We start from the raw sequence: 17,435 nt of genomic DNA, 5'->3' as shown, positions 1-17,435 counted from the left end.
CCCCTATTTGACAAACAAACAAACCGAAACAAAGGCAAAGTCTTCTCATGCTTTGTTGATTTAAAAAAATAAGCTTTTGACTCAATTTGATGAAGGCATGAAGGTCTGCTACACAAATACATCAAAAGTGGTGTTGGGGGGAAAAAACATACAACATTATAAAATCCATGTACACAAACAACAAGTGTGCTGTTAAAATTGACAAAAAAACACACATTTCTTTCCTCAGGGCCATTGGGTTGCAGCTTAAGCACCACCCTCTACAACATATATATCAAAGAATTGGTGAGAGCACTAGAACAGTCCTGCAGCATCCGGCCTCACCCTACTACAATCTGAAGTCTAATGTCTACTGTTTGATGATAATCTGGTGCTTCTGTCACCAACCAAGGAGGGCCTGGAACAGACCTGGCCCTGACAGACCTGGGCCCTGACAGTAATCTCAGTATGACATAAACAAGGGTGTTACAAAAAAAAAAAGGTACAGTTCTCAGGACCACAAATACAACTTCCATCTAGACACTTTTGCCCTATAGCACAAAAAAAATAAAATAAATAAAAACATACCTCGGCCTAAACATCAGCCCCACGGGTAACTTTCAGATCGTTCACAGCTTTGTGGGAGACAAGGCAAGAAGGGCCTTCTATGCCATCAAAAGGAACATAAAATTTGACATACCAATTAAGATCTGGCAAAAAATAATTTAATCAGTTATAGAAGAGAATCAGTTATATATATATATAAATATGAGAGAGACAGAGAGAGAGACAGAGAGAGACAGAGAGAGAGAGAACAGACAGAGAGAGAGAGAGAGAGAGAGAGAGAGAGAGAAGAGAGAGAGAGAGAGAGAGAGAGAGAGAGAGAGAGAGAGAGAGAGAGAGAGAGAGAGAGAGAGAGAGAGAGAGAGAGAGAGAGAGAGAGAGAGAGAGAGAGAGAGACAGAGAGAGACAGGAGAGAGACAGAGAGAGACAGACAGAGACAGAGACAGAGACAGAGAGAGAGAGAGACAGAGAGAGACAGAGAGAGAGAGAGAGAGAGAGAGTGAGAGAGAGAGAGAGACAGAGAGAGAGACAGAGAGAGAGACAGAGAGACAGAGAGAGAGAGACAGAGAGAGAGAGAGAGAGAGAGAGAGAGACTCAAGTCACACCTCTCATTGACAGCTCATGACTCAGAGAGCTGAATAGGGGATCATGTATTGTGGCTGCTGGAATTAACGAGACCCTGGTATCATGGCAAGGGGTATAGCCAAGAGTGGTGTATAGGCACAAGCTCTCACCATTCCCGTTCTGAAACAACATCCATACGAATGACACAAAGCTTCTGTTTACATCACTTATGACTAATACAAGACTCACCCAGAAAATACACAAAAACACTTTCACAAGCGCACCAAACATCACAGGCAGACAGAGCTGCACAGACACACCCAACAGACAGAGCTGCACAGACACATCCAACAACACAGGCAGACAGAGCTGCACTGCACAGACACACTCAGAGTCAAACACAGGCAGACACAATTACACTGTAGACAGATGGAAAGAAACCTAGAGAGAGACACAAACACCCCAACACACATGTTTGGCAACAACATACATCCACACTGAGCTCAAGGACAGCGGGCTTGAGTCTGTTGACTGATCTGATCTCAGGCCTGGTGTGGATTAAACAGGTTTAATGTGCCATGTTACCATGGGAGACAGTAATACCAGCAGAAAGAAAACCACACACACACACACACACAGCTTATCAACACTCACAGGTACACATATCGTAGACAGACAACACACACAAACACACCCCTATGCTGGCCAAATGAGTCAACTAGAGCAGCTTTTAAAATAGACTGCTCCAATACTGGGTCATAGAAAGGTCACCCTGAAAGCACAAGGAGGGAAACTTGTATGGACTGTATACTGATCTCACTGGTTTTATAGAGCCTTTTAAAGGAACTCAATGGACTGTGTTGAATATCAGCTGAAATCACTGTGGTTAAAAAACATACACACACTTGCTCACACCTAAACACCTTCATACTGTACATAAACTGGTACTGTTCGCACAATGGTTTTTTTCTCCTGTGTACACACACACACACACACACACACACACACACACACACACACACACCCTGGAGGAGGGGTGTCAAGCTTGAGCGAGCCCATCGTTTCCCTCCCTCTTAGCACGGCTTGTCCTCCCTTCCCCTTTGATCCCATATAACAGGTCAGCCATCAGACTAAGCTCCCCCTTCCCAGCCCCTCTACCGTCCCCATCGCCACGGTTACAGTGCTACAGCGGAGCGTGAATGACATCATAGCATTAACAGTCTTCGTTTTCAGTAGCGTACGGTGTCTGTTTCTGCAGTGTCGGGCTGTTTACTGACCAGGAGATCTGACCACACGATCAGGTATCATTTTCTTTTTACCACATACTTACCTATCCATTTTTCAATTCATATCTGTATCGGTTATGAAAACCCAATTCTGAAGCCTATCAAGGGCCGCAGCTACAACATGGAATACAATTTATAATAATTCCATTGAGTCTGCCATCACGTACAAGCACAGTTGGTCTATGAATTAATATTGTGTCCGATTTAGAAAAAAGGAAAGAATGAAGCCTTTCATATTTAATATAAGTTATTGGCCGTTACATGGGATAAACAGGCTGCTAATAATAGTGTAGACTATCTTTACTCCCAGACTCCCAAGAATTCCTTCAAATTAAAAAGAAAAAGTCTCGTTTCAAAATGCTGATCAAACCTCTGCCAATCACAAAGTAACTGAAGATGTGAGTTACTGTGTCAGTGACAGCAACCATGAAAGACAACATTCACAGAGAGAGATGCAAATACAGTTGACATTTGAGTCAATTGGAGATGTACCTGTGGATGTATTTCAAGGCCTACCTTCAAACTCAGTGCCTCTTTGCTTGACATCATGGGAAAATCAAAAGAAATCAGCCAAGACCTCAGAAAATAAATTGTAACCTCCACAAGTCTGGTTCATCCTTGGGAGGAATTTCCAAACGCCTGAAGGTACCACGTTCATCTGTACAAACAATAGTATGCAAGTATAAACACCATTGGACCACGCAGCCGTCATACCGCTGAGGAAGGAGACGCATTCGGTCTCCTGGAGATGAACATACTTTGGTGCGATAAATTGCAAATGTCTAAAAACAACAGCAAAGGACCATGTAAAGATGATGAAGGAAAATTATATGGATATATTGAAGTAACATCTCAAGACATCAGTCAGAAAGTTAAAGCTTGGTCGCAAATGGGTCTTCCAAATGGACAATGACCCCAAGCATACTTCCAAAGTTGTGGCAAATGGCATAAGGACAACAAAGTCAAGCTATTGGAGTGGCCATCACAAAGCCCTGACCTCAATACTATAGAACATTTGTGGGCAGAACTGACAAAGTGTGTGCGAGCAAGGAGGCCTACAAACCTGACTCAGTTACACCAGCTCTGTCAGGAGGAATGGGCCAAAATTCACCCTACTTATTGTGGGAAGCTTGTGGAAGGCTACCCGAAAAATTTGACCCAAGTTAAACAATTTAAAGGCAATGCTACCAAATACTAATTGAGTGTATGTAAACTTCTGACCCACTGGGAATGTGATGAAATAAATAAAAGCTGAAATAAATCATTCTCTCTACTATTATTCTGACATTTCACATTCTTAAAATAAAGTAGTGATCCTAACTGACCTAAGACAGGGACTTTTTACTAGGATTAAATGTCAGGAATTGTGAAAAACTGAGTTTAAATGTATTTGGCGAAGGTGTATGTAAACTTCCAACTTCAACTGTATCCCTTCAACTAACACTCAAGTGATTGAGCGAAAAGCTTAAATTGTATGTTTGTCAGAATTAAATGTATGTTTGTGGGGAAATTACCCATGCTTAGACCACTGCCAGCTTCAGAAACATATCTTTAAAGCCCATGCTTAGACCACAGCCATCTTCAGAAACATATCTTTAAGCCCATGCTAAGACCACAGCCATCTTCAGAAACACATCTTTAAAGCCCATGCTAAGACCACAGCCATCTTCAGAAACATATCTTTAAGCCCATGCTTAGACCACAGCCATCTTCAGAAACACATATTTAAAGCCAGAAAAGCCACTATGACCACACACCCATATATTATCCCCATTCTGCGTCTATTATAGCAATATTATAGCAATGCATTAAACATTAACCAATGAAATGTCATGATGTTGTGTTATTACCAATGCATTCTGGGTGTTGATTACCTGACAGCTTGTGTTTAGGAGCCGAGTGTACAGAAAAACATCTAAAAAGGCAAAAGCATCATGTTTAACTAACTAACCATCAACGACAGAGAGAAGCAGATAGCCTATGATTTTCTATGGGTCCATCACTCTCCTCAATGCACAAGAGACTCATATCATCTGCCGTAACCAAACACAACACAATGGAGAATCTTGGCACCAGGTGGAATATGCTTTTGTTCCGAGGCTCCAGTTCCTGAAGGAGTCAGAAAAGGACATCAGTCTACAGTGTGCCAGGAACAGGAACAATGTAAACGCCAGCCAGCCAAAGAAAGAAAGTTACCTCTAAAGTTACCTCTAGGAACACGGCGGAAAATAAATAACCAACCGGAGTATATGGTGATTAATGACGCTCCTTTTTTAGGATCCCTTCAATGGCAGTTAGGGAGTAGATCCATAGTGCTGGAGGTATAGGAGAAAGAGAGGCTAGCTGCTGAAGCACACAGAGGTCAATAATACAGAATGATTCTTCTCTGTGGAGGACTGTTGTAGCAAGTGAAACTGAGCGACAGGCTACATTTTCACAATAAGTCAAGGGAGCTGTAGGAACGGAAGGGATCTGTCCAGACAGATTACAACTGCATGTACAATACGCACACAGCAATAGACACACATACATTCTACAGCCTGTCCACACATGCCCTGAACCAAGACACCTATCCTCCCATGCTGTCACCCATCCCTCCCTCCCTCCAATCTTCTCTTACCTCAGTCCTTCTTCTACCATGGAAACAAGGGCAGTAAGCACGGGCCATGTTCATGTGGCTCCTGTCCTGACCTCTCAGACAAACATGTAGGGTCGCAGGCTAACTTGTGCAACTTAGAGTCACACCAAGCAGACTGTGCGTATCCCAGATTCCCTTACACCTTTCAGGTGAGCTGGAAGCACAGTAGAGTTGCCAGTAGAGTTGCCAGTAGACCGTACTTCAGTCCAAATCAATTCCTGTCTTACTAGTAGAGCTCCAGGGGGTTGAAACGTGAGAAACAGGCTGAGCTCTTGGTAACCGCAGCCCGCCTTAGGTGCTCTGTGTGGGGGAGAAAGCACCTCTAGACATCCCCCCTGGCCGGTCTAGTCCATAAAGTTTAATGGCTAATCCCACTGTAGAAGGGGTGATAAAAGCAAAGGCCCTTTTTTCCGCTCACAGTAAAGCCTTCCAGCTAACACAGGTCCGTAGTCTTCACTACACAGACCTTCATTCAATTCCAATGCATTGACTCCCCCATTCAATTCCAAAGCGCTAACTTCCATACTTGGACTCCCATACTAAATCCTCTATTCTACTGTACACTTCACCAGTACTGAAACAAGTGCGGCTGAATACTGTCTTCTCTGTCACTAGCAGCGGATGGAAGACTTTAGTTTCACTAGTGTTACAGTACACAGCCCCAGACGTTAATGGTGAGAGAACGTGAGAAGAGCCCTTATCAGACTGTTATCACGTCTCCAGCCTTCTCAGCGGTTGCACAACTTCCCATTTCTCTAGTACTGTGTGTGTGTGTGTGTTCTATCGAGAGGAGACGTCATGAGAAGTGATACTCTCCATTTCATTATCAGTTTGAGCACATTGTGTAGACATCTTCCTCTCACAGAGAAGCCTTCCTCTCACACGGCTAAACTGGCCAGTCAAATATAGTTTAAACTGATGCAGAAGCTCTATTCTGGAAAGCTTTTTCACCACAGTCGCTGAAGTGGAAACCCATGTCTAGATGAGTGACGGTGCAGAATGGTCTTTCACAAAACTGAAACCATAGATTGATTCACCGCAGTCTGAAATTATCGGATCAACTCACAAACATAGGCCTCGAGTGATGAACACAAACCTGCACACACACACACACACACACACACACACACACATAAACCTGCGCACGAACGCACACGACCTGTCGAAGCACTATAAGATGTTGAAGAGGACCTACAGATGCATCTTAATTTGATCACCCTGTCGCAGGAGAAGTTGTGTATTTGATCACCCTGTCGCAGGAGAACTTGTAGTGTGTTTGATCACCCTGTCGCAGGAGAACTTGTAGTGTGTTTGATCACCCTGTCGCAGGAGAACTTGTAGTGTGTTTGATCACCCTGTCGCAGGAGAACTTGTAGTGTGTTTGATCACCCTGCCGCAGGAGAACTTGTAGTGTGTTTGATCACCCTGTCGCAGGAGAACTTGTAGTGTGTTTGATCACCCTGTCGCAGGAGAACTTGTAGTGTGTTTGATCACCTTGTCGCAGGAGAACTTGTAGTGTGTTTGATCACCCTGTCGCAGGAGAACTTGTAGTGTGTTTGATCACCCTGTCGCAGGAGAACTTGTAGTGTGTTTGATCACCCTGTCGCAGGAGAACTTGTAGTGTGTTTGAACACCCTGTCGCAGGAGAACTTGTAGTGTATTTGATCACCCTGTTGCAGGAGAACTTGTAGTGTATTTGATCACCCTGCCGCAGGAGAACTTGTAGTGTATTTGATCACCTTGTCGCAGGAGAACTTGTAGTGTATGAGGTTATAAAAAGGCTTCAGACGTGATTATTTTCCCTAACAAAACATCAACCCCTTCCAAAAATCTCCATTAATTATAATCCACATAATAATTCCAATTTCCTGTTGCTGCAGGATTATTTTGCTGCTGTAGCAGGAACATTGATTGACCCATTACTGTACCTAGCTATAGGACAACCTGTGGTTTGAGGCCCAGGGCTCAAACAAGAAAATATACAGGTTGTTAACTCGCCATTGTGTGAATTGGGACGTTAGGGGCAGTATGTGTGTGATTTGGGATGTTAGGGCAGTATGTATGGGTGTGTGCAGGTGGGGCCCAGGGAGGGGGTATTTGAGCAATGTGTGTGTTTGAAGCGATGCCTGTGATCTGACTGAGTGTGTGTTACTGGGATTTTAACAGTGTGTGTGTGTGTGTGTGTGTGTGTGTGTGTGTGTGTGTGTGTGTGTGTGTGTGTGTGTGTGTTGACAGTGGGGATACCCACAGAGCTTCTGATTCACACTCATACCAGTAACTGCGGATTGGCCTTGAGAGCGGCGTGTGTGTGTGTGTGTGTGTGTGTGTGTGTGTGTGTGTGTGTGTGCGCAGAGTAGCTCAAAGCTAGCAATTAATATCATCATTACTGTGGTCACTGTGAGGGCGGCCTTTAGTACATTAGACTGCAGACCATCACATCAGAACACACAGCTGCTCTCTAGGGGTTTAACACAAGTGTGTGTGTGTGTGTGTGTGTGTGTGTGTGTGTGTGTGTGTGTGTGTGTGTGTGTGTGTCTAGCTGCATTTACACAGGCAGTCCAATTCTGATATTTTTTTCTCCACTAATTAGTCTTTTGAGCAATCACATCAGATCTACTTCAAATCAGATTTTTTAAAGAGCTGATCCGATTGGTCAAAAGACAAATCAGTGAAAATGAAACAGAATTGGCCTGCCTGTCTAATTGCAGCCTCTGTATCTGTGTGCCTGTGTGTGCTCACCCATCTAGGCTGTAGGCACACAGTAACGAGGCGAAATGTCTCCAGCAACACACTCTCATTGTGTGGGAGTTTGACTTCCTAACACATCCATTCTGTTATGTTCCCATGAGGTATTGTAATGGTACTCTGTGCAGCATGGCAAATGGAGACATCGCGCTCTACCTTGACTTTGTAAACAGGAGAATACAGGGGAGAGCGGGTAGGACGCATAGCCGCTAGCTATTGTTGTTAGCTCTGTTGTCTCGGATCGGTTGCCTAAACGGCGTATTTGCCAGTCAATGTTAACAACAAGAGGCTCTTTTGAACTAAATATGCTACTTATTTGGAAGTAGAATTCGTCCTTGGTGGGTAAGGAGATAAAACATGAATACATTTCCAGAAAATGGAACCTGTTTGTTATTGTCGTCGTCGTCGTCTCATGAATAGTGCATTAGTAGAGAGCTCTTCAAAAATGCAAAGATAAGATCAAAACAAATACACTTGTACTTCCTGAGGGGAAAATGACGCTTTGAGATGTTTAATGGCCTCCCATCCCCCAGAGACCCCGCCAGGAGGAAATGATGTCAGCAGACTTCTGATTAACACATAATTCAATATGCTCAAATATCAACCGACAACAAAGCTACAAGGACTCCACTCCCCTATCGTTCTCAAATCCCTCTTTAAAAGAAAGGATGAAAAGGGAAGAGATAAATGAGAGAATGGGCTGGAATAGAGAAAAGTTATTCCGCTATTAAACTCCATTCACTTAGCTGGGTCCTCCCATGAAATGTAATTTATTATTTCACCTAATTTAAACATTCTGTCATGAAGAGCACATGTTCAGTTTAATAAAAAACCTGTTTTCCCATCTCCACTGCTGGCTTGCTTCTGAAGCTAAGCAGGGTTGGTCCTGGTCAGTCCCTGGATGGGAGAACAGATGCTGCTGGAAGTGGTGTTGGAGGGCCAGTAGGAGGCACTCCTTCCTCTGGTCTAAAAAATATTCCAATGCCCCAGGGCAGTGATTGGGGACACTGCCCTGTGTAGGGTGCTGTCTTTCGGATGGGATGTTAAACTGACTCTCTGAGGTCATTAAAGATCCCCATGGCACTTATTGTAAGAGTAGGGGTGTTAACCCCGGTGTACTGGCTAAATTCCCAATCTGGCCCTCAAACCATCATGGTCACCTAATAATTAGTGAAAATATGTAGGAGACAGAGGAAGACCATATCATAGACCAGCCTCTGTGTCCCCCTGACCTGACCACCATCCCCCAAATCTAGTATTATCTTACTGACCAAACAGTCTGACCACTAGCTGTCATACATACACAGTGCATCAGGAAATATTCAGACCCCTTGACTTTACTTTAACATTACAGCCTTAATCTAAACTTGATTAAATAAACTCAGCAAAAAAAGAAACGTCCCTTTTTCAGGACCCTGTCTTTCAAAAAGAATGAGTAAAAATCCTGCACAGGATCAGTACATCACACCTGCGGGACAGGTACAGGATGGCAACAAGTGCCCGAGTTACACCAGGAACGCACCACCCCTCCATCAGTGCTCAGACTGTCCGCAATAGGCTAAGAGAGGCTGGACAGAGGGCTTGTAGGCCTGTTGTAAGGCAGGTCTTCATCACCGGCAACAACATCACCAATGGGCACAAACCCACCATTGCTGGACCATACAGGACTGACAAAAAAAGTGCTCTTCACTGACGAGGCACGGTTTTGTCTCACCAGGGGTGATGGTCGGATTCGTATTAATCGTCAAAGGAATGAGCGTTACACAGAGGCCTGTACTCTGGAACGCGATCGATCCTTTACAGAACCTTTGTTCTGTTGTTGAAGAACCGTTGGCAGCGATTACAGCCTTGAGACTTCTTGTGTATGACGCTTAAAAGGTTGGCACACCTTTATTTGGGGAGTTTACATTCTTCTCTGTCGATCCTCTTAAGTTCTGTCAGGTTGAATGGCGAGCGTTGCTGCACAACTATTTTCAGGTCTCTCCAGAGATGTTCGATCGGGTTCAAGTCTGGACTCTGGCTGGGCCACTCAAGGACATTCAGAGACTTGTCCCGAAGTCACTCCTGTGTTGTCTTGGCTGTGTGTTTAGGGTCATTTTCCTGTTGGAAGGTCATGAGCGCTCTGGAGCAGGATTTCATCAAGGATCTCTCTGTACTTTGCTCTGTTAATCTTTCCCTCAATCCTGACTAGTCTCCCAGTCCCTGCCGCTGAAAAACATCCCCACAGCATGATGCTGCCACCACCATGCTTCACCGTAGGGATGGTGCCAGGTTTCCTCCAGACGTGATCCTTGGCATTCAGGCCAAAGAGTTCAATCTTGATTTCATCAGTCAAGATAATCTTGTTTCTCATGGTCTGAGAATTTTGGTGCCTTTTGGCAAACTCCAAGCGGGCTGTCATGTGCCTTTTACTAATGCGTGGCTTCTTTTTGGCCACTCTACTGGAGTGCTACAGAGATGGTTGTCCTTCTAGAAGGTTTTCCCATCTCCACAGAAACTCTAGAGCCCTGTCAGAGTGACCATCGGGTTCTTGTTCACCTACCTGACCAAGGAACTTCTCCCCCAATTGGTTAGATTGGCAGGTCGGCCAGCTCTAGGAAGAACCTTGGTGGTTCCAAACTTATTCCAATTAAAAATGATGGAGGCCACCTTCAATGCTGCAGAAATGTTTTGGTACCCTTCCCCAGATCTATGCCTCGACACAATCCTGTCTCGGAGCATTACGGACAATTCCTTCGACCTAATGGCTTGGTTTTTGCTCTGACATGCACTGTCAACTGTGGGACCTTATATAGACAGGTTAGTGCCTTTCCAAATCATGTCCAACCAATTGAATTTATCACAGGTGGATTCCAATCAAGCTGTAGAAACATCTCAAAGATGACCAATGGAAACAGGATGCACCTGAGCTCAGTTTAGTGTCTCATAACATAGGGTCTGAATACTTATGTATCTGTTATTTTACTGCTGCGCTATAATTATTTGTTACTTTTATTTGTTATTCTTTTGAGGTATTATTTTTAAAACTGCATTGTTGGTTAAGGTCTTGTAAGTAAGCATTTCACTCTAAGGTGTACACCTGTTGTATTCGGCGCATGTGACAAATTTGAAATGACTTTGAAAATAACTAGGGCTTTACAATGATGGTGAAAACTTGGGATAAATTCTTGGGTTAACTGGGTTAAAACCTCCCAGAAGTCAAAGAGGGTGCAGAGAGACTAACATCGACCCGACAACAAAGCTACAAGGACACCACTATCCTAGTCTATTGCTCTCATTCACTTTCAAGTCTTTCTTTGAAAGAAAGGAAGAAAAAAAAGAGAAAGAAAAAAAGAGAGAACGACCTGGAAAATACAAAAGTTATTATATTAAACCTGCCATTTGCCTGCAGATAAGAACAAAGCTACAAGGACTTGCTGGGGTTAAGTGGGTCAAAGGGGACAGAGGCATATTTAGGGACATGTAACTTAAAATGTATTGAATTTTCCATGTGGTCTACTGTAAATTAAAGCGCACTTTATTTAATATAACAGGCTTTTAAAACGCAAATATTAGTGGACAATTTCTACATAAAATATCAAAGAGACGCAGAAGGGAGTCATTTTGTCAAATGACCCAGCTACAACCTCGGCTGTGGTTGTCCATGTGGGAAATATCGTATGTGAGGATTCTATTGAAAGGGAAGGGGGAAAATGGCCGCCATCGCTTCATGGACGGTTTGCTTTAAGTCTTTCAAAAACACCTCGCAGACTGTGTCTGTGTGCTTCCATAAACCACTGTTCTACAAGCAATGCGTCTCTATTGCATGCAAACGGGCACACACACACTCACCCGCGCATGCTCATGTTCTCTCTCACACACACACACACACACACACACACACAAGCTCATCAGGAGCTTGGTTAACCACAGAAAATAGCCGTCGTCACACGCGGCTAACCTGCATCAGCACTTTCCATCCCATCTCTCTCAAAAGGAAGCCATTACCTCACAGAAAAGGCGGGAATCAGGCAGAAAGGGAAAGCTGATTTTCTGCAAGACTCTCCTTCCTTAAAAAACGAACTTAAGCTAAGCTACTTTTCCCAGGGAATGATTGGAGTCAGCCAACCGTTTAATTCACCTGTGACCCGGTAATTCATTTGGCTGATAATCTGCTACTGCAGGTGACGGCTGTAACAATCAGGGATATGACGGAAGAATGGGAGGATGTGGAGGGATGGTGAGAGATAATATAATTACATTTCTAAATGAAAAATGAATTATGAAATTGATCTAGACAAATCCCATCTTGAGGAGATTGGGAGAGGTTTAGCTGGGAGAGGTTTTTGACGGGGTGTGGGGAGGACGGGGTGAGGGGTTTAGAGTCGCTCTCAGTGATGAGTGGTCTGGTCTCTCTCTCTCACATTAATACTCAACAACACTCTGACTCTGCCATGCCTCCCCTAGACACATGCTGCTAGCCAGCCAGCCAGACAGACAGATGTAAAAAGTAACCCCTCAGGGACAAAGAGGAGACAGACAGACAGAACAGGCAGACAGTATCCCCACAGAGATGAGGAGACAGACAGACAGACAGACAGAACAGGCAGACAGTATCCCCACAGAGATGAGGAGACAGACAGACAGACAGACAGAACAGGCAGACAGTATCCCCACAGAGATGAGGAGACAGACAGACAGACAGACAGAACAGGCAGACAGTATCCCCACAGAGATGAGACAGACAGACAGACAGACAGAACAGGCAGACAGTATCCCCACAGAGATGAGACAGACAGACAGACAGACAGAACAGGCAGACAGTATCCCCACAGAGATGAGACAGACAGACAGACAGACAGAACAGGCAGACAGTATCCCCACAGAGATGAGACAGACAGACAGACAGACAGACAGACAGACAGACAGACAGACAGACAGACAGACAGACAGACAGACAGACAGACAGACAGACAGACAGACAGACAGACAGACAGACAGACAGACAGACAGACAGACAGACAGACAGACAGACAGACAGACAGACAGACAGACAGACAGACAGACAGACAGACAGACAGACAGACAGACAGACAGACAGACAGACAGACAGACAGACAGACAGACAGACAGACAGACAGACAGACAGACAGACAGACAGACAGACAGACAGACAGACAGACAGACAGACAGACAGACAGACAGACAGACAGACAGACAGACAGACAGACAGACAGACAGACAGACAGACAGACAGACAGACAGACAGACAGACAGACAGACAGACAGACAGACAGACAGACAGACAGACAGACAGACAGACAGACAGACAGACAGACAGACAGACAGACAGACAGACAGACAGACAGACAGACAGACAGACAGACAGACAGACAGACAGACAGACAGACAGACAGACAGACAGACAGACAGACAGACAGACAGACAGACAGACAGACAGACAGACAGACAGACAGACAGACAGACAGACAGACAGACAGACAGACAGACAGACAGACAGACAGACAGACAGACAGACAGACAGACAGACAGACAGACAGACAGACAGACAGACAGACAGACAGACAGACAGACAGACAGACAGACAGACAGACAGACAGACAGACAGACAGACAGACAGACAGACAGACAGACAGACAGACAGACAGACAGACAGACAGACAGACAGACAGACAGACAGACAGACAGACAGACAGACAGACAGACAGACAGACAGACAGACAGGACAGACAGACAGACAGACAGACAGACAGACAGACAGACAGACAGACAGACAGACAGACAGACAGACAGACAGACAGACAGACAGACAGACAGACAGACAGACAGACAGACAGACAGACAGACAGACAGACAGACATAACAGGCAGACAGTATCCCCACAGACATGAAGAGACAGACAGACAGACAGACAGACAGACAGACAGACAGACAGACAGACAGACAGACAGACAGACAGACAGACAGACAGACAGACAGACAGACAGACAGACAGACAGAACAGGCAGACAGTATCCCCACAGAGATGAGGAGACAGACAGACAGGCAGACAGTATCCCCACAGAGATGAGGAGACAGACAGAATCCCCACAGAGATGAGACAGACAGGCAGACAGACAGGCAGTATCCCCACAGAGATGAGACAGACAGGCAGACAGACAGGCAGTATCCCCACAGAGATGAGACAGACAGACAGACAGACAGACAGACAGACAGACAGACAGACAGACAGACAGACAGACAGACAGACAGACAGACAGACAGACAGACAGACAGACAGTATCCCCACAGAGATGAGACAGACAGACAGACAGTATCCCCACAGAGATGAGACAGACAGACAGACAGACAGACAGACAGACAGACAGACAGACAGACAGACAGACAGACAGACAGTATCCCCACAGAGATGAGACAGACAGACAGACAGACAGACAGACAGACAGACAGTATCCCCACAGAGATGAGACAGACAGACAGACAGACAGTATCCCCACAGAGATGAGATGAGACAGACAGACAGACAGACAGTATCCCCACAGAGATGAGATGAGACAGACAGACAGACAGTATCCCCACAGAGATGAGACAGACAGACAGACAGTATCCCCACAGAGATGAGATGAGACAGACAGACAGACAGACAGACAGACAGACAGTATCCCCACAGAGATGAGACAGACAGACAGACAGTATCCCCACAGAGATGAGACAGACAGACAGACAGACAGACAGACAGACAGACAGACAGACAGACAGACAGACAGACAGACAGACAGACAGACAGACAGACAGACAGACAGTATCCCCACAGAGATGAGACAGACAGACAGACAGACAGACAGACAGTATCCCCACAGAGATGAGACAGACAGACAGACAGACAGTATCCCCACAGAGATGAGATGAGACAGACAGACAGACAGACAGTATCCCCACAGAGATGAGATGAGACACAGACAGACAGACAGACAGACAGACAGACAGTATCCCCACAGAGATGAGACAGACAGACAGACAGTATCCCCACAGAGATGAGATGAGACAGACAGACAGACAGACAGTATCCCCACAGAGATGAGATGAGACACAGACAGACAGACAGACAGACAGACAGACAGACAGACAGACAGACAGACAGACAGACAGACAGACAGACAGACAGACAGACAGACAGACAGACAGACAGACAGACAGACAGACAGACAGACAGACAGTATCCCCACTGAGATGAGACAGACAGACAGACAGACAGACAGTATCCCCACTGAGATGAGACAGACAGACAGACAGACAGACAGACAGACAGACAGACAGACAGACAGACAGACAGACAGTATCCCCACAGAGATGAGACAGACAGACAGACAGTATCCCCACAGAGATGAGACAGACAGACAGACAGACAGACAGACAGTATCCCCACAGAGATGAGACAGACAGACAGACAGACAGACAGACAGACAGACAGACAGACAGACAGACAGACAGACAGACAGACAGACAGACAGACAGACAGACAGACAGTATCCCCACAGAGATGAGACAGACAGACAGACAGACAGTATCCCCACAGAGATGAGATGAGACAGACAGACAGACAGACAGTATCCCCACAGAGATGAGATGAGACAGACAGACAGACAGACAGACAGACAGACAGACAGACAGACAGACAGTATCCCCACAGAGATGAGACAGACAGACAGACAGACAGACAGTATCCCCACAGAGATGAGATGAGACAGACAGACAGACAGACAGACAGACAGTATCCCCACAGAGATGAGATGAGACAGACAGACAGACAGACAGACAGTATCCCCACAGAGATGAGATGAGACAGACAGACAGACAGACAGACAGACAGACAGACAGTATCCCCACAGAGATGAGATGAGACACAGACAGACAGACAGACAGTATCCTCACAGAGATGAGATGAGACACAGACAGACAGACAGACAGTATCCCCACAGAGATGAGATGAGACACAGACAGACAGACAGACAGTATCCCCACAGAGATGAGATGAGACACAGACAGACAGACAGTATCCCCACAGAGATGAGATGAGACACAGACAGACAGACAGTATCCCCACAGAGATGAGATGAGACACAGACAGACAGACAGTATCCCCACAGAGATGAGATGAGATGAGATGAGACACAGACAGACAGACAGACAGACAGACAGACAGTATCCCCACAGAGATGAGATGAGACACAGACAGACAGACACAGACAGACAGACAGACAGACAGTATCCCCACAGAGATGAGATGAGACACAGACAGACAGACACAGACAGACAGACAGACAGTATCCCCACAGAGATGAGATGAGACACAGACAGACAGACACAGACAGACAGACAGACAGACAGTATCCCCACAGAGATGAGATGAGACACAGACAGACAGACACAGACAGACAGACAGACAGTATCCCCACAGAGATGAGATGAGACACAGACAGACAGACACAGACAGACAGACAGACAGACAGACAGACAGACAGACAGACAGACAGACAGTATCCCCACAGAGATGAGATGAGACAGACAGACAGACAGACAGACAGACAGTATCCCCACAGAGATGAGATGAGACACAGACAGACAGACAGACAGACAGACAGACAGTATCCCCACAGAGATGAGATGAGACACAGACAGACAGACAGACAGTATCCCCACAGAGATGAGATGAGACACAGACAGACAGACAGACAGACAGTATCCCCACAGAGATGAGATGAGACACAGACAGACAGACAGACAGACAGACAGACAGACAGACAGACAGACAGACAGTATCCCCACAGAGATGAGATGAGACACAGACAGACAGACAGACAGACAGACAGACAGACAGACAGACAGACAGACAGACAGACAGACAGACAGACAGACAGACAGACAGACAGACAGACAGACAGACAGTATCCCCACAGAGATGAGACAGACAGACAGTATCCCCACAGAGATGAGGAGACAGACAGTATCCCCACAGAGATGAGGAGACAGACAGACAGACAGACAGACAGACAGACAGACAGACAGACAGACAGACAGACAGACAGACAGACAGACAGACAGACAGACAGACAGACAGACAGACAGACAGACAGACAGACAGACAGACAGGACAGAATACCCACAGGGACAAGGTGGAGAGGATAACATCATTCCCTGTTAAAGCCTGTTGTATAAGTCATGATGTATAAATTAGTTATGTGAGGTCTGTCATGTTGTGCTGCACCCTACAGTACCGTACCCTCTACATCAGGGTTCTCCAGTCTTCAACCAAGCCATGGGAAGATGTTTTGGGGTGCTGCTGGGGGTAAAGGCTCAGTGCACAACTTTTGTGGAAGAAAATAATATATATGTTGACATCATTTTTTTTCATTCAAATTTTTCAGGGTATGCTGCAGCACCCTCAGCACCCCTACTTCCCGCGGCTATGTCTCCAGCCCTGTTCCCGGTGTGCTGCTGTTCCCGGTGCGCTGCTGTTCCCGGTGCGCTGCTGTTCCCGGTGCGCTGCTGTTCCTGGAGAGATACCGTCCTGTAAGTTTTTGCTCCAACCTTAATCTAGCGCACCTGATTCTAATAATTACCTGTTTGGATCAAAAACCTACAGGAGGGTATCTCTCCAG

The 17,435-nt window shown here is 45.7% G+C and overlaps 1 protein-coding gene across 11 annotated transcripts in view; it reads right to left on the bottom strand.

Annotated features, from left to right (window-relative positions):
* The window catches only part of LOC109882601 (type II inositol 3,4-bisphosphate 4-phosphatase), a 208,558-nt gene that overhangs the window by 133,611 nt on the left and 57,512 nt on the right, over positions 1–17,435 (bottom strand). The window contains exon 1 of one of the 11 annotated variants that reach the window (XM_031837934.1): positions 5,014–5,143. The exons of the other annotated variants lie outside the window; for them this stretch is intronic. Coding sequence (XP_031693794.1) covers positions 5,014–5,067 — 54 coding nt within the window. The 5' untranslated portion in view covers positions 5,068–5,143. Of the gene's footprint in view, positions 1–5,013; positions 5,144–17,435 lie in introns of those variants that run through there. 11 annotated transcript variants of the gene reach the window in all.

This window comes from Oncorhynchus kisutch, linkage group LG12 (genome assembly GCF_002021735.2).
Source record: "Oncorhynchus kisutch isolate 150728-3 linkage group LG12, Okis_V2, whole genome shotgun sequence".
In the NCBI taxonomy this organism is placed as follows: domain Eukaryota; kingdom Metazoa; phylum Chordata; class Actinopteri; order Salmoniformes; family Salmonidae; genus Oncorhynchus; species Oncorhynchus kisutch.
The sequence above is the reverse complement of the archived record's forward strand: the minus strand, read 5'-3'. Positions and strand labels throughout refer to the sequence as shown.